At 30.8% G+C, this 24,038-nt stretch overlaps 2 protein-coding genes across 2 annotated transcripts in view; one reads left to right on the forward strand and one right to left on the reverse strand.

Annotated features, from left to right (window-relative positions):
* Positions 1 to 24,038, forward strand: part of LOC127732641 (dedicator of cytokinesis protein 9-like) — a 401,298-nt gene that overhangs the window by 132,032 nt on the left and 245,228 nt on the right. The gene's annotated exons all lie outside the window — the stretch shown is intronic.
* Positions 1,423 to 23,869, reverse strand: LOC127732644 (CDK-activating kinase assembly factor MAT1-like). Its single transcript, XM_052241755.1, has 8 exons — positions 23,772 to 23,869; positions 14,208 to 14,360; positions 13,083 to 13,156; positions 8,327 to 8,430; positions 5,155 to 5,295; positions 3,109 to 3,237; positions 2,569 to 2,690; positions 1,423 to 2,182 (listed from the first exon to the last, which is right to left on the reverse strand). Exons 1-8 carry the CDS (start codon positions 23,858 to 23,860, stop codon positions 2,041 to 2,043), a joined length of 954 nt encoding a protein of 317 aa, XP_052097715.1. The 5' UTR covers positions 23,861 to 23,869; the 3' UTR covers positions 1,423 to 2,040.

The following is a 24,038-nucleotide window of genomic DNA, read 5'->3' on the forward strand; positions in this document are numbered from 1 at the left end:
TGTAACTTGTCATGATAAAACTCTATCCCAATCATCAAATCAATATCTTCAAACATGACGAGAAAAAAGTGAGGAAAACTGATTATTAGAGTGAATTTTCTAAGTTCAAGGACCATAACTCTGCACAAAATCATTAGACCAGAACAAAATTTGAACTTGATCTGTAACTTGTCATGATAAAATTATATCCCAATCATCAAATCAATATCTTCAAGCATGACAAAAACAAGTGCGGAAAACTAATTATATGAGTGAATTTTATAAGTTCTAGGACCATAACTCTGCACAAAATCATTAGACTGGAACAGAATTCAAAATTGATCTGTAAATTGTCATGATTAAACAATACACCAAATATCAAATCAATATCTTCAAGCAAGAAAAAAAGTGTGGAAAACTGATTTGCCGGACTGACGGATGGACAGACAGATGGACGGAGTGCAAGCCTAAAGTCCCCTTCGACTTCATCGGTAGGGGACTAATTATTATGAAGTAATAGAGCAGCCCAATATGAATTTTTTTGGGTATGAGAATTTAGAGGAGATATATTGAACAGTTCATCATCGCATATCATCACCAGAAGTCTGAATTTTATCGATAAAATATTATTTTTCATGAGAAATAAGATAGAAGTTATACATTTTAGGTTTTTAAGATTAAATGGGTAAAATCCTGTTTGATGTTGCATATATACATGTAGTTCATAGTGCATTGGCTGATATTTGATGTATTCTCTAGATTACGTGCCTGTATCCATGTTGTCAAACCTACATGGGGATCTTTCCATGTCTTGATTTGGACAACAGTTGTTATATTTCGTTGGACACTTCAATTTGTGGATAAAGCCATCCACGAAAACATCGAAAATTTGTACCCCACGAATAAAAGTACTTTCACAGTACTATACTATATTCAGGATTACTATATCTTTTTTTAATCTTATGAAGTGTCTTCAAATTGCTACCAATTAATTATGGGCCCTTTTTTTTTTAAAAGATATTACAATTTTAGATTATCAACTAGAAAGTGTCCATAGTACCTTGATGCTCCACTTGCACTATCATTTTCTATGTTCAGTGGACCGTGAAATTGGGGTAAAAACTCTAATTTGGCATTAAAATAAGAAAGATCATATCATAGGGAACATGTGTACTAAGTTTCAAGTTCATTCGACTTCAACTTCATCAAAAACTACCTTGACCAACTATTGTAGGTGGGGCATAAAAATCAAAAGTAAATACACAACTTAAGGCAAAAAGTGCAATAATTAAAAATTTCATCAATGCCTGATATCATGAATTTATAATCCACATATGTGTAATCCTTTTCCACCAAAGATGTACCAAAAAACCTCACATACAACATCCTTTACCAGGAAACGTGAGAACTGACAATTAAGAATAAAAGTAACTCCATAGCAACAAAGTTTTCAATTTCTTTTTAATTGTATGAAGATTTAGCTACCTTCTATTTTCTGTATAACCTGTGATTTATTTTAGATAGAAAATTAAACTGAATACAATACATACACATTTTGGTATACATTTTTTTCACTTTGTTATTTGCAACTTGGCAGCCTTACTAATCAGAAAAAAATACATCATTTTAAGCCTACAATCATGTAATATCTCTGCTCATCATCATATAGCTGTTAAGAGCTGAAGCGACCAGATGCTCAGCAACAATCAATCAATAAAACTATCAATCAATCGTGTTATATCTCTGTAAAATTTAAGACAGATTCTCATGACAATGAGTATTAATACCAGACTGTCTAATTCATCAGTTTCATTTCCACTCCTCATCTTTACTGAACTCTGGTAGATTTTACCAATCTAGGATTTGGCAAACAAGTGAACAAAACCAAAACTTTTTCTGTATAAGGATTTACCACTTCCAGATTTTGCTGATGATCAGTATATAACACTCAGATGGTCTATAATTTACTTATCAATCACATGTAATCATTCTTTGACAATTTGGACGTTGTGAACTGTCCAACAGTGCATTTCAATTTGTTTGTGATAGATGGATCCTCTATCAACTTTGGTCCATCTGAGGAGCTACAGGGAAATAGAAGAGTCCACAGAATGCATCCTGTAATGCTCTTTGGCAGGAAAATTTAGTATCAAAACCACCAGCCTTCTCTGAATCTGATGTTGCTCTCACATTGCGTAGATATCTAAAAACAAAGAAAAATGTGAATGATTCCTTATTGTGCACTTAATTTGTAATAAAAGGTATTTTCCATAATCACTGACCTATACATTTGTTTTCTTGGAAAGCACTTTTTTTTTATGTAAGTACTTAAAAAAAAATCATATGAAAAACAGTATTTTCACAGGAAACTGCAGTCACCCCATTTCATGTTCTCCCTTTTTAAACCCCAAAATTAAAAAAAAAAATACCCTTTTTTTCCTATTACATCTCAGGAAATTACACAATTGTGTCAAGTTCCAAATGAATAACCTAAAAGGGAATATACAAAATCAGCAATTGCCAAAAATTGGTAGACCCCTTTCAACTTATTCAAAGTAAACTGAAAACAACTAGATAAGTTATTCTTACCCAAGTGATATTAATATTTCTTCTTCTTGGAGTTCTGGACCACACAAGTCTACATGTATAGGAGAGTATTTGTAAATTTCTATTTTTTCATCCGGCACAGGTAAAAATGCATTTTGAGCACCCTGAAATGTAAATGAACAGTGCTCTATACTATTTTACTACTTCCAATAACTAAAAGAAATCATTTTATTGTGAACAGCTTATGTTATGTTAACTTATAGCTAGTGTTTGTGAATGAAAATACTTTAAAGGCAAATTTTACATTGCTTTTAACATAAATTATGTCAAGTTCTAATTGATTTCAGCCTAAATTGTAAAAAAGTTTGGATTTAAGATTATGAATATAACTAAAGTTTCCAGATTATATCATCCTATTCATTTATCAATAAAATTAACATAATTTTAAAAAGTCAAAAGATTTTATTTTTTGTAATTTCAGGGGGCCGATAATGGCTCCTATCACACATCCTTCTTTGATCTGAAATACATCATTTTCAAGACAATTTCCAGCTCATATTCACATTGAGTCACAAGCCATACCAGTCTAATTCCAGTAGAGAACTGGGTGGCAGGTTGTTGAGGTAGACTAGATTCCATTTCTGTATCTTCTTTTTCTTGATCATGCTTGTGAATGGCAATAATGTCTTTGGCTGACATGTCAGAAAACATCTGAAAAAATACAGGAAATGATACCTTTATTCTTTGAACCTGTTAGTAATTCAGATATCTAATAAGTTATAAACACCTAAAGTCAGTCCCATGTAATTCTCAACCTATTAAAATGTCAGCAGTAAATTATTTCGTTGGATACTCCAGCAAACACCAAGGAATTTTTAAGTGGTGGTTTCTTTAATATAAATATATTTTAATGAGAGGTACTTAATTCAACAAAATGGTGTTTATCAAAATGTTTACCTATTTTGTGTCAAATAATTCTACCACTAAATTTTTACCATGAATGATCATTTTTTTGTTTTATGGGAAACCTGTTTCTGTAGTAGTCCCAGGACATTAAAATGAATTTTAGTACTGCAGACTCTCTACAAGCAAAAGCTATCTGCTTAAATAGGCTTCTTAAATAAACAGTTATTTCAAATTTTCTAGTAAAACCAGTTCACACCAATATTTCTAATTAACAGTTCATGAATAATCAACAATATGTAGTAATATAAAATATATCTTTTATCAACAGTTCGACAGCTTACAACCAAATACCACTTCACTATGTATTTTCTTAAAGGTTTAAAAAAAATTCACTCTTAATCTTTTGCCCCATTAAGCAAACAAAAATCCATCAAATATGATTTATCTTGTTATGGTAATAAGTGTTCTAGCTACAAAGTTTGAACAGGGCGTAGCGCCTGCCCTTTTTTATTGACGCCTGTGCCCTTTTTGGTGACGCTCGTGCCTTTTTTCTGCCGTTTCTCAGGTGCCCTGTCGTTTTTATTGCAAAAATTTGCTTTTTCTCGGATGAGTTTTGTCAAAATGTTCGTCGCCATTTTTCTTCCTTGTTGAACATGCGTAACGCACCATCTATAACTTATTAGCATAAAAATTTGCATAAAAAGTGTTTACCTTGATTATCAATCGATTTCGTGATTAGAATTAAACTGAGAACTTAATTGATCTTAATTAAGTCCAAATAAATTTTAAATCATAACTTTCACAATGCCGACTAGAGATAAGCGCCTGAAAGATGAAACCAAAAAGAAATGCTAGCCAAAATAAAACTTTGACATCATTCTTTACTATGTAAGTGGAAATTATTTTTAGAAAAAAAAGTTTATCATTTTGAAATCTTTTACGTCGCTTAACTAAACTCCACCAAATTAAAAAAATGAAAGATATTTACGTTTTTTTGTAGAAAAGAACCACTTTAGGCGCCTGTCTCATCAGTTCAAAGAAAATTACCTGAAACTAGTCAAACTAAAACAGAATCCCCGCGTAAAAGGCACAATAGTGGCCATCGTTTAGGCTTTGATAGTTGGCAAATCGGCAGAAACTGGTTACAATGTGTTGATGATACCATGAAACGTTCACTTTGTGCAGAATTTAAAAAGAAAACTACTTGGGCCACAAAATGTTGTAAAACTTTACGACTAGACAAAGTGAAGGAACAAGAATTTAGTTTAGAACATATAAAATTAAATGTTGTCACAATAGAAATTGAAAAGGCAAATTTTGAAAAAAATAATGAAAACATGAAAACTGACTCACACAAAGCTATAGCCCATGCTTAGAAAGTATCATACTTTATTGTGCAACACAATGTTGTAACAAAGCTTTTTAAAGTCAAACAGAGAAGGTTGTGCCAAAAGTATTGAATTTTATTACTCCATTTTAACTGAAACTTGATTTTACCATAGTGCCTCAGTTATATAGAGTATTTTGTTTGTAATGCTATGTATATATGTATTTTATGACATATGCTAATAAATTATGAGGCTTAAATAATTGCCCTTTTTTCCATGACATTTACGTGTAAAATTGCCCTTTTTCTGACTAGCACCCTGCCCTTTTCAAATCCTGGCTAGAACACTGGTAATACTAAGATAAGAATATTTGTATATCTTAAAATGTACAAACCAATTCATCAATCAAAGCCTCTTTATTTTTTAACTTATTGTTTTTCTGTCTTTTTTCATCCTCTTCTTCTATCTGTCTTCTGATTTCTGAATCTTGTTTTTCTTGGCCAATCAACATCTCTAAATACTCTTCATCTTTGCTCTAGAAATAAATTGACAGGCTAAAGAATGTTTATATCAATGCATTACTCATTTACTGAGATTGAATATAGTTTGAAATAATATATGTCAAAACTTTAAAATTGATCATTAAACTTAAAACATTCAGTAGACAAACTTTTAAATTTATATACGATAGATAATAATTAAAAAGTTTTGCATAAAATATCTTCCCTAACAAAACATCAGATAATCTAAAGGAGTCTGGCTAATTTCGTACACCAAAATGAAATTAATGTTATGCCATTGGTTGAATATTCATTAGTTAGGATTTAAACAAATCTCACTGTTATGAAAGAATTAACCAGAATGCATTTCTATAGAATAAGATTATGTGAGTTTTAATACAAATAGGGGTGGGGATATTTGCCAAGTATATCGATATAGTTCATGGACAAATATAAAACAAAATATGGTGTTTTGAGCTATTGTATGAAAAATGATAATAAATTCTCACTTTTAAAATAATTTATAAATAAATGTGGATAGTGTCCACATGTGGACACAGATGATGCCCCCGCTTGCATATCATATAGTTATAAAGGGACATAACTGAAGAACAGTAAAAGTGACGCTACCCAAATTTGAACTTGATCTGAGTTTTGTGTGTAAGTCTCATAACATTTGGTTGAGGCTAACTTAAGTAGAGAACAGAAACTAAAAATTCAGCAATTTTTCTATTTATAAAGGGGCATAACTCAATAATGGTTAAAGTGACACTACCCAAATTCAACTTGATCTGTGTTTTATCTATGGAAGTCAAAATTAAACATTGCATTGTATAAAGCATTGATTGTAGTTGATTCAACTATAATCATGGACAAAGGAAGATAACTCCAATTTTAAAAATAACTTGATATTTAGAAGAAAATAAAAATTTTGCAATTTTTTCAATTTATAAAGGGGCATAACTCTAGAACGGTTGAAGTGACGCCACCAAAATTCAAACTTGATCTGTGTTTTGTGGTAATTAGCATTGTGTATAAGTTTCATAACATTTGGTTGAGGCAAACTTAAGTTAGAGAACAGAAACTAAAAATTTTGCAATTTTTCATTTATAAAGGGGCATAACCCTAGAACGGTTATAGTGACGCCACCAAAATTCAAACTTGATCTGTGTTTTGTGATAATTAGCCTTGTGTATAAGTTTCATAACATTTGGTTGAGGCAAACTTAAGTTAGAGGACGGAAACTAAATATTTTGCAATTTTTCCATTTACAAAGGGGCATAACTCTAGAACGGTTAAAGTGACGCCACCAAAATTCAAACTTGATCTGTGTTTTGTGGTAATAAGCCTTGTGTATAAGTTTCATAACATTTGGTTGAGGCAAACTTAAGTAACAGAACGGAAACTAAAAATTTTGCAATTTTTCCATTTATAAAGGGGCATAACTCTAGAACGGTTAAAGTGACGCCACCAAAATTCAAACTTGATCTGTGTATTGTGGTAATAAGCATTGTGTATAAGTTTCATAACATTTGGTTGAGGCAAACTCAAGTTAGAGAACGGAAACCAATTTTGGAACGTACGGACGGACGTACGTACGTACAGACGGACAAGGGTAAAACTTAATGCCCCCACCGCTACGGCGGGGGCATAAAAATTTAAACATGTTAAAGATACAAACTACCAAAGCAGGCAACATATTTGATAATTGCTGCTCCATATATATATATATATATATGCTAAAATGATAGCTCCATTTAATAGAATCAATTAAAATTAATCATGAAATGTTAAGAAACACAAGAAAAGTCAATTGAATAATTGAAAATAATTCATTCCTAAATTTTTCCAACAATTTGTATTTCTTGATAGAGGATTATTTGAAATTTTGAACTAATTTTTCTGTCACAATAAAATACTGTAAATAATCATCTATGACTTGGGCTTAAAGGTTTAATTGACTTCAATGTTAAAATTGTATGATTTTTCACATTTAAGTTGTGACTGTATTGGTCCATTAACTTGAGTTATTTACCACTACCGAGCTTTTTCCAGAAAAAGAAAAAAAGAAAAAGGGTAGGTGGGTTAGAAGGCACTTTTTTAAGACATACCACATATACAAATTCATCAAACATTTATGTGAATTTATGTAGTGAAGCTTTTCTGAACTCTATCATCCTTGAATTATTATAAAAAAAAACTCCCAACACCCTATACATTTTTCTGGAATAGCCCTAATTTGAAATATCTAATCCACAAATTTCAGTGGTGACCCTAATTGTTTTTAAAATCTTAAATCACTTTAAATAATACAGAAGTAAATTTAATTTGAATTTAAAAGGATTAACATATAGGATATAATGACTGCATTTAATGAGATTAAGGATAAAATCAACCACTGAATGCATTCAAATGCATTAACATATGATTGCAGGTTAAACAAATATTTGAAAATCAACTAATATGTAATATTTTACCAAAGTCAGCTAAGCATTAACTCTAGGTTAGAGGTATTTAATACTGTAAATTCAGAAATTATTGGGTGCATTTATTATTGCGAGATTTGAAGAATGGACGAAATGTGAGATTAATTATTGCTATTTTGGGAAAAGCTGCCTACATACATATGTATCAGATATCATAATGTGACTTCTTATTATTGTGATATGCATCCAGTAACATTATTCGCATTAATAAAAACCTCGCAATAATTTCTGAATTTACAGTATGTGTTTGTTCCCATAGATCTATCACTAAACCAATTTATGACTGTAAGTCATTTTTGTATCTGTGAATCTAACACTGACCTAAAACATATTCTAGTTCAATGAAGCGTGAAATGTAGGTCAGACTGAACTACTTTTGTGAGTTTACCTTTAGCCAATGTGACAAAATTTTAATATTCCTATCTCCATTGGATACAGGCCTAATCCCTTTAAACAGCCATCCAAATAGCAGTGACTTAACAAAACTATCTTAAACAATTTAAACAGGAGACCAAAAAAAATTAAAAGCATAAAATTAAATGTGATTTTCAACTTCTGGTATTACATTTTATAAACTTACCATTTTTGCTCTTCCTTTACTAATTTGCTCTTTATTTTCTTTCTTATATTGATCTATCATTTTCCTTGTCTCTTCAACATCTATATTATTGGCTAAATTAAATACTGAAATGAATATTATTTTCTATAAATGCAAGATAAGCAGTAAAGTACGCAACCAGAGGATCGACAATACATCGGAAAACAATTATTCAAAACAGCAAAACATAGATAGTTGTTAATGTCATGCATTTGGTGAAATTCATTTGTTACGAACATTTTTAAATTTTATAATTTTAGGAGCATTCTCAAATGGTTGTGGCCTGATATCTATTTCTTGCACAAAGAGATATTTCTCGTTTTACACCGCATGGAATGTGATACGAAAATTGTGTTTTTTTGGTTGGCTTATTAATCATCATGAAAAGATATTGCGACACTTCCATTGGCTATTCTCTAGGTCATTGATGACTTTCAAAGGTCAAAACTATGTACATTTCCTACATGGCAAAGGAGATATGCGATTTCTTCAATAATATACAAAACACTCACACTTTTTATCTGAAAATATTCTTTTGGTTAAATTTTATTACATTCTCGAGTGTACAAAAAGTTTTAAAATGTCTGACGTCAAAGTCTGACGCAGGAACAGGACATATGATGCTATACTGGTATGTACAAAAGAACACGTCAACTATTTGCTGAATTTTTTATTAACACAGAGATTATTTACCATAAAAGAAATAGGTTTAACAACTCATTAGAATTGGATATTGTTGATATCAACACTCGTTATCTAATTTAAATAGTAATAATAACCTTGCCACAGAGTGGCACAGACTCGGAAATTATTATATTGAAATTAAATACCTCGAGATGATATCAAGGGATATCCAATTCTCACTCATTATGAAACCTATAATTAAAGTGTTCCCAGGTTAGAGCATTTTTTATGACATAAAAGCACATATTGTGTATGATTACTGGTGATGAACCAGAAACATTAAAGTGATGAATTATTTTAACAGTATTCACTAATAATAAACTGTTATCACAGAGATATGTCTCGCCTTTTTGTAGTTTTGATAATGCAAATGTTGAAATTAAAATAGCAATACTTTAACATGTAAGTTATGCAAATATTCAAAGTCGATGAACCATGACTGAAGGTACATGGCTAAACAATCTCCATGGAATGAGATGTGCCAATGCTGCCCTGCTTTCATGAACTGGAATTATTCATGAATATTCCAGAATAATTTTAGAACATTCATGAATAATATTCATGAATATTCATGAATATTCAAGTTTACAATGCATGAATATTCATGAATGTTAAATGGCACCTTGAATATACATGAATATTGTATGAACTGAATAACCAAGAATTAACATGAATATTTATCTACAGAATATTCTTGAATGTGAAAAAGGATGTCCATGAGTATTGAATAGTGGAATACTGACTAGGATAACCATTACTGTGAAATAAGATGTCCATGAATATTGAATGGTTGAATATTTTAGAATAACCATGAATGTGAAGTATCCATTAATATTTTAGAACAACCATGAATGTGAAATATCCTTGAATATTCTAGAATAACCATGAATGTGAAATATCCTTGAATATTTTAGAATAACCATGAATGTGAAATATCCTTGAATATTCTAGAATAACCATGAATGCAAAATAGATGTTCTTGAATTTTGAATGTAGAAATAAATTTAGAATACCATGAATACAAATATGAGGGGCAGAAGGTCTTTCTCAGGCTTTTATTTTTGCAGGAATTCAGGATTTGACCTTTATAATGCAGTTCTAAATATATTTTGCTATTTTTGCATTCTTGATATAAAATATTTAAAATATAAAATGACATTTTAAGAAAATCACTTTGATGCCCCTGGTGACAGTGACGGTGTCTGACCCTTGTGAAAATGGGTCAGGATATCACAAGATATCCCCAGGATATCTCAGGATAATCTTGGGAAAAATCCCAGGGCAATCTTGAGATAATCCTTATCCTGAGATAGGGTTAAACATGGGACGGTATTGGAACAAGGACATTCCAGGGATATCCAGAGACCATTAAGACCATAGATATCATAGTAAAGAATCTTGTGGTAATCCTGTGCTCAGGATTCATCAGGTCCTGGTCTCAGGAAATTATCCTGATGTCAGGATTTACAGATTTGCTTGCATTAAGTTGGCCCTGGGATAATCCTGTGTATATCCTGAGAATGTCCTTAGTTCAGGACCAATAATGGCTTGCATGTATTCTATAAGGAATTAAAAAATTTGAGTAAAATCTATTTTTAATGCACAAATTTGTTCTTTTGCAAATATTTTCTTTTATTAGTTTAAATCCATATTCCTCATTATAAGGTAGATGATTGCCCTTGTTGTATCAAATCTGTCACGTATATATAAACATTGCGGTATGAATTACATTGACTAATTAATTTATTACATTTGTTACAGCAAGATGTATTGTAATAAGTAATGACTATTTGTATTGGCCATGTTTAATATCTTATTTCAATGGCTGTCAAGTTCCCATTTAAAAAAAAAATTACTTGTATTTAATGTCAGATCCTTAAACTTCCATCAAAATTAGATACTATAGTACTACATGTACTAGTAGCAAACTTGTTTGCCATTTTTAATGGCTGCTTATATTGTTAAATTACCCATTAAAAAGGTACCCACCCCCACCCCCTCCTCCCCATGTTCACCTTCAAGCATATCATTGTCTTAATATTGTATTTAGATACGCATTGTTCATCATGACATGGCTTAATGATGCTTGCTGTTCAGTTTCAAATATTATAATATTTCAGTATTATGACATTAAAATTGAGTTTCAGATATAAAGGATACATGTGAAGTTCTCCTCCTTTCTGTAATCAAATTTGCTGTCTCTGTACTTCCAACTAGTATTGCTGAGTAAAGGTAACTGGAATCTGCATGCAATCATTTACTTTCAAAATTGGCAGCTCCATTTAATCATTTAATCCCCTAAAAGTATAAAAAAAATCCACAAAGAATCAATTGTTCTAGACGTTTTGAAGCAATAAATTCAATAGAAATATTATTGCATGTTTATACAGTATACATTGGAAGCCATTTGGAATCAAATTAATTACCCTCCCCTTTTTTTTATCCCCTGAAGATAAAAAACTAGCGACTTATTATTTTCACCAAATAACCATTCACACAATTCAATTAAATTTTTACATATCTACCAGTTATGCCTGTTATGTGACAACAAGATTATTCAATGTTGTTAAAAATTAATATATATTTTCAGTTTATGCTTTCAGACTTTGTAATGTTGATTTGCTCATGCAAATAAAAACCATAAAAAATCATAGTTCCTCAATAAATTATATTTTATAATCTCATTATATACACATGTTAAATTAAATTTTTAATGCACTTATCTGAAAACATCATCATAGGATCTTCTATTTTGATTCTACATTCTGTAATCTGCAACAGCGTAATCACATTTTGATGACGTTTTTATCCAGTACGCTAACGTAACGTCGAGGTGACAATCTCGCCCCATATTATATCAGCCAGAAGTTGATCCGTCCCCGTAACGGTATTATAAAAATTAATCAAGGGTGTCGTATAAAAGTATTTATTACTGGCCAGTTTTTAAAAATAAGAAAAAAACAACTTTAATTTAATCGGCACAGGGTGCATGCGGATGAACTAGTGACCGCATTATCTAGGACGGTATTTTCTAGGGTCGGACTGTTCAGTACAGTTACAAAAAAACCACGTGGTCATGACTTGTTTACATTTTACATAAGTTGAGAAACCAAGGTTTTACGATGTCGATCGTTGGCCTATCATTGATCTGATAATTTTTATAAGTTATTTAAATGCTGGACAACAGGTAGAAAATCAGAAACGATTCAGCTTGTCTGGCAAAAGAGCCGTTGGCGTTTCTCGGGCGCCCTGTCGTTTTTATCGCGAAAATCTCGGCATTTTTCTGACTTTGAAATACTGTCAAACTGAAATTCGTAATTCTTCCATGCACAGGAAGTCCAGCTAGCTGTGTAAACTGTGAAATTAAGTGATCCATTAAGTGCAGGGCTTCACCTGCCAGCTTTGGTGTCAAACACATTGTTAATTAACACCAATAACCTTTGTTTTATGTCATAAAATTTTGGTATTTCAAAAATGTTTCAGTTACTTCCCCTTTTTTATCACCTTTTCACAATATATTCCTTAAATTTATTGTTTAAAAAAAAAAAATAAATAAAACAAATAGAATGCAAATGCATATCAGAATATTACTTTTAATTAATTATTTTTAACCTGAAAACACTTAATATATAAATATTTTGAAAATTAATAATAATAAGTGGGGGCCCTTTATACCTTGCTGTTCGGTGTGAGCCAAGGCTCCGTGTTGAAGGCCGTACTTTGACCTATAATGGTTTACTTTTACAAATTGTGACTTGGATGGAGAGTTGTCTCATCCGCACATATATCACATCTTCTTATATCTAATTATTCTGATACTTGTGAAGTGTTCTAGAATCATTTACAAACATTTCAAACTTCTTGATGAAGAAAAGCGGGTAAAATTCCATTAAATACTGCAAACAATCACATACAAGTTGAAATCACCAGAGTCTCACTGGTTATTTTCAACAAGTGACACACACCTTTTTCCCTGAATTCCCATGGCTAAAAAGGGTGAGCAGTATATGTAGGAATAGAGATAATACACCACTTTTTACAGTCTTAATCTTACCAATAGTTTCAATCATCTCTAAGTAATCATTATAGTCATTCAGGTTATTAAAATCATCTTCCTTTTTGTTGAAGCTGAAATCATACAAATAAAATATGACTATTTATCAAAGATTATTCAAGATTAATTAAATATCTATTTATCGTAAAGTGCTTCAGTTTTCACCTGTGGAAAGTTCATGAAACAAACAGAATATATATATATGATATTATTAAGTTCAATAGCATCTTTTGTCATGGCTGTCTTCAATGTTAACTGATAAAGGTACAAATATTTCAATAGTAGAGTTTTTTTAATAACATGAATAAGAGCTTTCATTATTTACCTATCACAATATAAAATAAAAGGATACTTATAATATTAAATTAAACTTCCTGCAATTATTTAATCTTTGATGTTTTTAAAATGTTGGAAGGAATGAACTACTGGTAATCAAATGAGACAGATTCTGGTAATAGTACCATACATCTGCCTCCTGTTCTTTTTTTGTTTTTGAATGTTGGGGACAATTTTTTTTTTTAACCTCAGTGCACCAGTAATAAACAATATTTACCAGGTGACTAGGAAGTAATAAACAATATTTACCAGGTGACTAGGAAGTAATAAACAATATTTACCAGGTGACTAGGAAGTAATAAACAATATTTACCAGGTGACTAGGAAGTAATAAACAATATTTACCAGGTGACTAGGAAGTAATAAACAATATTTACCAGGTGACTAGGAAGTAATAAACAATATTTACCAGGTGACTAGGAAGTAATAAACAATATTTACCAGGTGACTAGGAAGGGAATAGGATGATACTGTAATAAATGTGTCTAACATTTACAAAGGATTATTTTAAACACAATTCAATGAAGCAAATGTTGTTTTTTTTAAACTAAAAATTGGAATTGTTTAATGTATTTTAGCATGCAAAACAAAAAAGAATCTTGGTTGGGATATTGTTAAAATCACAAAGCCACAACTTTACTGATTATCTTAGGCAAAACAAGCTTCACTTTAAGGTATTTTTAAAGCTAAATTTGGAATCCAAGATGGAAATTCTCAAATCTCTTTCACTGGTGTGGTAAGCCCTGATTTATATCTACATTTAATATATGTTATACAATTTAAACATACTCTCTCAAAATCTTTTTTCGAATGTCTACTTCCTTTTCTATATAAGGATCTTCAAAGAGTTGTAGTCTGAAATTACTTCTTCTTAATGCTGTACCACATTCAGGACAAGCCCCAGAACCTTTAATGAAGAGCAAATCTACACAACTCTCACATCTGAAATAGATAAATAAATAAACAAACACTAATACTATACAACTCCAACATCTGTGTTTAAGAAAAGTTACAATTTTTGTTTATTTTACAAGAACACTTAAAATTGGCTTTACTATGACCTCAGAGCATCTGAAGTACATGAGTATTTTTTTTTTTTGGTTTCACATGCATGTATTATCAGCTTTAATTAACAATTTATATAAAAATAAGAAGATGTGGTATGATTGCCAATGAGACAACTCTCTACAACAGACCAAATGACACAGAAATTAACAACTATAGGTCACCGTATGGCCTTCAACAATCAGAGAAACCCATACCGCATAGTCAGCTATAAAAGGTCCAGAAATGACAAATGTAAAATAATTCAAACAAGAAAACTAGTCTACAAATGTAGTGTTTCACCTGCAAACAAGTATATGGAATAAATGTGTGTGGCACCTATAACTGTATTTGTATAACACACTAGAGACACATCTGTCTTAAATAAAACTATAAACAATAAACATTATGAGTGTACATGTATGACAACTATGTAATTACTGAGGTTTGTAATTTAATGCCTCTATCATCTTCTCCTTTACTCCATATGAAAAATATGGGCTTCCTTACCATTTTTGGCCAACTGCTGATAGGGTACATTAACACTGGATATACATGTATACCATCCCAATGTTGTTTTAATATAAAAGTTGCATAAGAAATTTATTAAAATTTTTCCAGGTTTTACAGTTTACACAAAAACAAGAGGCTGTCAGAGTGACAGCAAAACCGGATTTTCCTGCAGAGGTCAAACCCTCAACAGTTGAGCAAGTATGGACACTTCATTTAAGCTTAAAACTGCTCTGAATTTGGATTGTGGTTGAATATTTGACACAGCATAGTTTTGTGACACAAAATGAATGTGGTCAAAGAACTGAATTATTTGAAAATGGACATTTACCTATTATGGTCCAATATCCAAAATCTAAGTACATTGTCAGAATCAGCATATCAAAGAACTCCAAAAATTCATTTTTTTAATGAAATCAAACAAAAGTTTAATTTAGGACCCTTTGGACCACAATGTGGACCAATTTGACAAAGGAGCTCACAATCCAAAATCTCTCAATACATGGTAAGATTCAGCATTTCAAGGAGCCACATAAATTCAATTTTTGTGAATCAAACAAAGTTTAATTTTGGACCCTGATTTGGACCAACTTGAAAACTGGGCCCAAAAATCTAATATTTAAATACAGGTTTAGATTCAGCATTTGAAAGAACCCTATATATATTTAATTTAAGTTGAAATGAAACACAATTTAATTTTATCCATATATTTTCTGTGCAAAGGGAAATAACTCAAACTTGATAAATAGAAATGGAAAAATATTAAATACTAAACTCATTCAAAGGGTATCTACACGTCTCAATCTTCAAAATCGCTTATCAAAAAATACTACCATGGCCATCGCTAACATTTTTAACAATGAAAATGGTGGTTACCATTCTATCGATAAGTGTCATGCCAAAAAATGACTTACATGTCCCCGTCTTTCCACCAACAATACGGTAAGGTCTACGTATAATGGTCGCAAATTTCATTAAATTATGAAACTGATATAACTTGAAAAACAAACAGTATTATTTATTTACTCACATGAAATAAACCGGGATGCGGTATTCAGTACGTAGGTGAAGCTGGACGATATTTATCTAAACGCACGCAAGAACACCTATATCGTGTTAAAAGACCCAATAGATTCAAAACTATCATTTATCAACATCTTAAAAAGCACAATCATCCTATTAAATATTTAACAGTTCAACCTTTAGAAGTAGTAAATAAGCAGCCTGGTGAATCTCATTCAAAGTTTGTACGATCACTGAAAATAATTGAATTAAATTGGATTAAAAAATTACAGACAGTCTACCATCTCTTTCTTTATGATAATATCATGGGAATTGGTAATATATCAAGAACCGATTCTGTTAACATTTTGGATATAGTTTCTAAAACTGATCGTAAAAACCGTTCTCATGGGCGTAGAAAAAATCGCAATCAAAGAAAATTTCATCCAATCATACAAATATTTGGGACCTTATTTCTATTTCAAAAAACAACGGCAGACATTATCTATTAACCAAGCTCTGTTCTTCACCTATAAATAAATTAAATAAAATTTTAGAGGATTGCAACACAATTTCATATTGCAATCCTAAGTATGAAATCGTTCAAATAATAATGGCATATTGTTATTCTAAACTGTTTCCCAAAATTGATCGCCCTGAAGATCATAAAAAACATTTTATTAAAATAAAGTATGTCAATCAAGCTTTTGATTTTGTAAATATTGCCGGTATTTTTAACGACCATTCTGTTATAGAACAAATTCCTGGATATTTTGATAATACTGAACTCCCTCTTATTTGTTATATTTACAAGAAATCTACCCCGAAATTTGTGTTTAATTATAGCCAAGTCTGTAAAGATGTAAATATCAGTGAAAATACACCTACGTCATGTAATTGTAGTTATTCTGAATACACTTATGGCCCATTTCCCATGTTCTAACAGGAGACCTTAACATCGTTCGTGACCGAGAGTTAAAATCATTCCTCAATTAAGGACCTAAATATCGTCCCCCGTCAATTATTAATTGGAATGAGTGTCGTAATATCATCTACGACTCACTTCATGCTTACTGTTTGAAATGGATAAAACGGGAAAAAGCTGACAAAAAATCTTTGGACTCTTTTTTTAATTCAGTAATGAAGATAGTTGATATACGTATACAACATTTTAACGAACATTTTACTCTTAACAACAACCATAAAAATCCTATTTCTCGTATCAAACATAAACTAAAAGAACTAGCCAAGGAATTTGTTTTTGTCCAGGCTGATAAAGCTGCTAATAATATCATTATAGTTTGAAGTAAATTTTACATTGAGGTTCTGCAAAAGGAAATCACAAATTCACCAACATTCCAACTGACTTCATTTTCAGAAAACGATATCTGTAACAAACATAAAACTATTAGCTACTTCTTTACAAGCAGAACCAAATACAATGAAAGTCCCAACTATGTACTGGCTTCCGAAGCTACACAAATCACCTTACAAATATAGATTTATTTCGTCTTCAAGTCATTGTTCCACTACTAAATCGTCTATTCTACTTACTAGTACACTTGGTACAATCAAAAACCTGATAATAAATTGTTCAAATAAGGCCTTTGAAAATAGTGGAATTAATTACTTTTGGAGTGTCAAAAACTTGTTGGAAGTACTTGATAAATTGCATGCATATATTGGTGATTTTGAATCTGTTCAAAGTTTTGATTTTTCTACTCTATATACCACTTAGCCTCATATTCTTATTAAGAAAAAATTCACACACCTAATTAAATGGGCATTTAAAAAGTCGGAATGCGAATACATATGTTCAAACTCTTTTAGGTCATTTTTTAGTAGCAACAAACAAAAGAACTATGTCAATTGGACATGCTTTGATAATAAATCTGCCCTTGAATTTTTACTTGATAACATTTTTGTTCGCTTTGGATATTCCATATATTGTCAAGTTATCGGAATTCCAATGGGGACTAACTGTGCACCACTTATTGCGGACCTATTTTTGTATTGTTATGAGTTACAATTTATGACTAAAATCAGCAAAGACCCATCGAAACAACATCTTATACAAAAATTTAACAATACTTTTAGATATTTGGATGATATATTGGCTCTCAATAATGACGACTTCAGTATGTATACTAAAGAAATTTATCCTGTTGAACTTACTTTAAATAAAGCTAATACTAACAATGACCACTGTCCTTTCCTCGATCTTGATATCTATATCATTAACGGGAAGCTTAATACAAAAATTTATGATAAAAGAGATGATTTTTCATTTCCTATCGTTAATTATCCATTTTTAGATGGTGATGTTCCCTTGTCACCATCTTATGGTGTTTATATATCTCAACTTGTAGGATTCGCTCGTGTATGTAACAACATATTAGATTTTAGCGAGAGAAATTTATGTATTACTGAAAAATTATTACACCAGGGTTTTTCGATATCATAAACTAGTCATTAAAGATTGCATATTTTGGCTTTAATATTGATTTACTTATAGGGTCTTTGCATCGGAATTAACACATTTATTCTAAAACCAGTTGTTGGCATGACATGGGTTATGTTTTTCTCATATATTTTATGACGGTATAATACTAAACCCCTAACAGGAGGGATTGTGCCTGATATTCATGTGATGAAGACATAATCTTTCAATCAGTTTAATTGAGGTCTGGACTGGAGCTGGCATGTCAGTAACTGCTAGTAGTCTGTTGTTATTTATGTATTATTGTCATTTTGTTTATTTTCTTTTGTTTCCTATTCTGACATTGGACTCGGACTTCTCTTATACTGAGTTTTACTGTGAGTACTGTTGTGCGGTTTTTTTTCAACATTGGCTAGAGGTATAGGGGGAGGGTTGAGATCTCAAAAAACATGTTTAACCCCGCCGCATTTTTGCGCCTGTCCCAAGTCAGGAGCCTCTGGCCTTTGTTAGTCTTGTATCATTTTTAATTTTAGTTTCCTGTGTATAATTTGGAGTTTAGTATGACGTCCATTATCACTGAACTAGTATACTTATTTGTTTAGGGGCCAGCTGAAGGACGCCTACGGGTGCGGGAGTTTCTCGCTGCATTGAAGACCCATTGGTAGCCTTCAGCTGTTGTCTGCTCTATGGTCGGGTTGTTGTCTCTTTGACACATTCTCCATTTCCATTCTCAATTTTATGATTATAATGAATAAAGTGATGACTAAGTTCTATAAAATTAGATATGATGTAATTTTTCAAATTATAATCAATAATATAATAATGTAATTTTTCAAATTTTAATCAATAATATAATAACAACAACCAGTGATGACTAAGTTCTCTTAAATTAGATATGATTTAACACTCAAACATTGTTAAAATCAGCATATCAAAGAACCCAAGAATTCAATTGTTGATTAAACAAAAGTTTAATTTAGGACCCTTAGTACCTCGATGTGGTATTATCTAACTAATAATGAAAATAAATACAGGTTTAGATTCAGCATTTCAAAGAACCCTATATATATTCAATTTATGTTGAAATCAAACACAGTTTAATTTTGGACCCTGATTTGGACCAACTTGAAAACTGGGCCCAAAATCAGATATCTAAATATATGTTTATTAATAGACAATATAAGCTAAGTATTGAAAGGAGTTCACCTGATCAAAAAAAATATATATAGCATTCAGAAAATTAGTTTTTACAGAATAACAAACAATTTACAATTTACCAAAGTAAAGAAAAATCATTTCAAATTTTATTTATCAGTAATACAATGTCTTTTAAAAATCTATAAAACTTATCTGTAATTATCTTCAAAATGTCTAATAATGAACAGTAAATTTCTTCTAACTATATTTACTACTATATAGCTTTTAATCATCAACACTTGACTTAGAAAACAGAAAATTTTCAAATAAATCTGTCACTCAAGATAAGACATTAACCATATGTTTAGTAAACTGATTACAGGACATATAAACAGGTGAAAATTATCTATAGGCTTAGTGTAATCAAACTTTATGTATATAATCATTGATAATTAACAATTTCTGTTCAAAGGAAAATAACTCAATCACAAAAAAGACCCCAGGGGACTCGACTTTTATTTCATTTGATTTGTTTTATTGTAAAATACAAGAAGAAAAATGGTTTCAGGGTGGGGATCTTGACTGTTTACAAGTTTTCAAAAAAAAGGGGGTAGGGGTTACCCCAGGGGACTTCCCCTAAATTTCATTTGATTTGTTTTATTGTCCCATAAAAGATTATATATGGTTTAGGGGTGGGGATCTCAACCGTTTACAAGTTTTCAAAAAGAAGGGGCTGGGGTCTACCCTTGTGGACTTCCCCTAAATTTCATTTGATTTGTTTTATTGTCCCATACAAGAATATATATGGTTTAGGGGTGGGGATCTCAATCATTTACAATTTCTCAAACAGAAGGGGGTGGGGGTTACCCCATTGGACTTCCCCTATATTTCATTTGATTTGTTTTATTGTCCCATACAAGAATATATATGGTTTAGGGGTGGGGATCTCGACCGTTCACAAGTTCTCAAACAGAACGGGGTGGGGGTGACCCCAGGGGACTCACCTTTTATTTCATTTGATTTGTTTTATTTAAACATACAAGAATATATATGGTTTCAGGGTGGGGAGCTTGAACATTTACAAGTTTTCAAAAAAAAGGAGGGTAGGTGTGAACCCGAGGACTATCCCAATATTTCATTTGATTTGTTTTATTGACCCATACAAGAATATACATGGTTTAAGGGTGGGGATCTCAACCGTTTACAAGATAAAAGCACATTCTCAAATTGAAGGGGGGTAGAGGTAAGAATATATATGATTTAGGGACACTTAATTATCTACAAATTTTTTAATAATGAACAGTTAATTTCAAACTTCATTTATACAGTCCTACTAGTAAGTTTCAAACTTTATATATACAGTCCTACAGATCTTATTATCAGAAAACAGATAATTTTCAAATAAATCTGTCACTCCAATGATTATCATATGCTAAAATATTTCCAAGATCTAATTTATAATGAAAATAAGTCATTATCATATGCTAAAATATTTCCCAGATCTAATTGAACAGAACTATGGTTTAACATAGTACTCTAACATTACATATATAATAATTAATAATGTAATAATCTTCAAAACGTCTAATGATATAGCTTATAATCATTACCACTTAAGAAATAGATAATTTTCAAATAAATCTGTCACTCCAATTTTTATTGTGAGATAAGACAAATCATAACATGATAACAAGAGTAAAATATTTAAAAATTCCACTTTTGGATATTAAAAATGGCGATAACTCAAAAAGGAGAAATACTAAAATCTTGAAAATTGAACTAGACCTTCATTAAGTCCCAGGAAACAACATATTTAAATTTGAAAAAAAATTTATTAAAGCGTTTTCATGTCATTGTACAGACACTGTTTGGCAGCCGCCCGCCGTACATCACCATTTCAATAACCGATATTTCCTTGGAAAATATGGTTAAAAATCCAAGAAAATTAATATTTCCTTGTCTGTTGTGACATTTTAGATTTATATAAAAGAAATCTTTAAATACAACGTACCAGCTAAAATTGAGTCAGGGATTTCACAACCACAAATTACTTAAAACCTTTACTTAATTCTTTCATACAATAAAAGATTGGCTGTACATTTTTTTATACCTGTCGAATCTTTTCAAAAACAGGATATCACATCCTAATTTTTCAAGGTGATTATGTTGTTTATATCTAGCTCATAAATTAAGATAGAATCCATGTAAAGTTAGTAGTCTGTTGGCCCAAGAACACAGCTATTTTGTAGTGAATTTCTTTTAGACAATAAATTCAAATATAAAAAATCGCACCTGCTCTAAGAAAAATTTTTACAGCTTAATGTCCTACTTTTGGGACAAATAATATCAAAATTTTAGAAAACTTAACCAGATCTAACTCAAAATTTGGACAATTCTATGTTTTAACATGTTATTTCATCCCTCTCCTAAATATTTCATATATAAAATATTAAGGAATAAATTTGAAAAGTGTATGAAAAATTAGCAAGTTATACACTTTCCACACTAAGGACTATATTTGTAGACAACGAAAATCAAAGGAAGATAACTATGTCCTCGGACTTAATATGATTGAATCTCATTCTTTAAAGGTTTACATTTTAGTACTGTAGTAAAGTTCTGGAATATTGTTTTTATCTAACAATGTCTATCTTTTTTTTTGAAAGTTTATACATAACTATGATAACTGAACATGTATTACTGATCCAGAAATTAAGGCATATGGTCGACCAACTTGTCAATACTTATATTTTGTAATTGCAAAAGATCATGCTTTTCTCAGACTGCTTATAATTATGACATCTTTATATTAAATCATTTGGAGTGTATACATGTACATACTGATTGAAATTTTATATTAAATCTGGCATAGGAGAACCTGGATTAACTTTTAGTTGAAATTGGGAACTACATGTAGCTTTGAGTAACTGTGATTTAAGTCATTGTGTTATTTGTTTTTTTGTTCTTGTTTATTTGCTTAGTACTTATCAGATGAACTAACTTTTACATGCATGATTTTCCAAAATGAGTATTATCACTATAGCAGATTAATAGGAAATGATATAGACCCTCAGATACAGTAATTTTGTTCTTCGATTAAGTCAGTGCATTCCCTCAAAACTAAGAGTAGATATCGTAAACAGGTGGATTATTACAGTAAAACATGGATTACAATTTGTTTATTTGTTATACAGGTATATTTTTAAGTAATCCTGGGAAGATGTGATTTAATTCCAATTAGATAATTCAGGAGGCCTTTGCACCTCATGCGAGGTAAGCTAAGTGTTATTTTTGTAATGTTCGTATTTTTGTTTGTTGCTAATTTTATGCTTACGGCATTTATACAGCATGCAGCTTTTGCTTTTAGTTTTGTTAATTTGCTTATGTTAAAGTTTGTGTTAACCGCTTTTGTCATTTTTCGTATATTAGACTTGTCTATATAATATGAGTCGTTAAGTGCATATGGACTAAACTTTGTCAGTTACGCTCAACAATATAAGCATATTGTTGTAAATACATGCAGAACAGATTTATTTATATTTCTAATAGTAAAACATTTGTTTATCATATTACATGGATAGAAACCTATGTACCAGATTATTTATTTGATAAACGGTCAGAATCCTACTATTGTATTTATTTTGTAGGGTATTTTTATTTAGTTATTGTTATTATCCTGATTTTGTCAAGAAATAAAACGAATCCACCTCAGAAGAAAGTATTGTGTTTTATTAGCCCTAGAAAGTGCTACTACAATGTTAAATGAAAAGACTTTAATAGAGGACAAATAAAATAACCAACTGGGATCCTATTATCATGATTATAACCTCATTTGGGTGACATCCAAACCATATAACTTACAGGAGCACCCCTTTTTTTGTATTGCTCAATCTTTAGTTTTCTAAGTGGTGTTTTGTGGATTTGTTCCCCTTTTGGATATTTCCATAGCTTGTAAGTTTTTCTTCGACTTATGAGGTTTAAATGTACTCTCTCTCCCTTTTTTTCATTTTATTTAGGTTTTCACAGATCTATAAACTTTGCAGGCGTTCAGGTAAGTTTGTACTCAAATTGTGAGCCCTTGAATCTTGATTGTCAATTTACCCCTTGTATTTTGTAAGCTTGTGGCTAGTTTTGCCAGTTCAGTGGCATTTGTGGGATCTTTATACTTGATTTGATTTTATTGATGTCTGGTCTTTATATAAGAAGGATTTACAACATACAATGAGTGTCCACAGATATTAACAAGCAATTTCAATGAAGGATTTCTGTATTTAGTTGTTTTACATCTTGGACACCCTTGATCATCCATGCTGAGATATAAGGGAGATAATTCTTGGGAAACATCATTGTGTTTACTTTTTAAAATTCTAAAAAAATATCTATATTATTGAGATCGAAGTTATTTCACATTAAGTTTAACTACTTAATTTTATACTATTTTAATTATGAAAAATTTAACAAGGAATAATTGAATATTTGTCTACAAA

The sequence above is a fragment of the Mytilus californianus genome, unplaced genomic scaffold (genome assembly GCF_021869535.1).
Source record: "Mytilus californianus isolate M0D057914Y unplaced genomic scaffold, xbMytCali1.0.p SCAF_26, whole genome shotgun sequence".
In the NCBI taxonomy this organism is placed as follows: domain Eukaryota; kingdom Metazoa; phylum Mollusca; class Bivalvia; order Mytilida; family Mytilidae; genus Mytilus; species Mytilus californianus.

Excerpts from the sequence above, each read along its gene's own strand:
- LOC127732644 (XM_052241755.1), bottom strand. The coding sequence starts at position 23,860 with ATGGATGATCAAGGGTGTCCAAGATGTAAAACAACTAAATACAGAAAT. Across the intron at positions 14,361-23,771 it reads AATATCTGTGGACACTCATT|ATGTGAGAGTTGTGTAGATT; the intron begins GTATGTTGTAAA and ends TATCTATTTCAG. Across the intron at positions 3,238-5,154 it reads AGGCTTTGATTGATGAATTG|ATGTTTTCTGACATGTCAGC; the intron begins GTTTGTACATTT and ends GTATTTTTTCAG.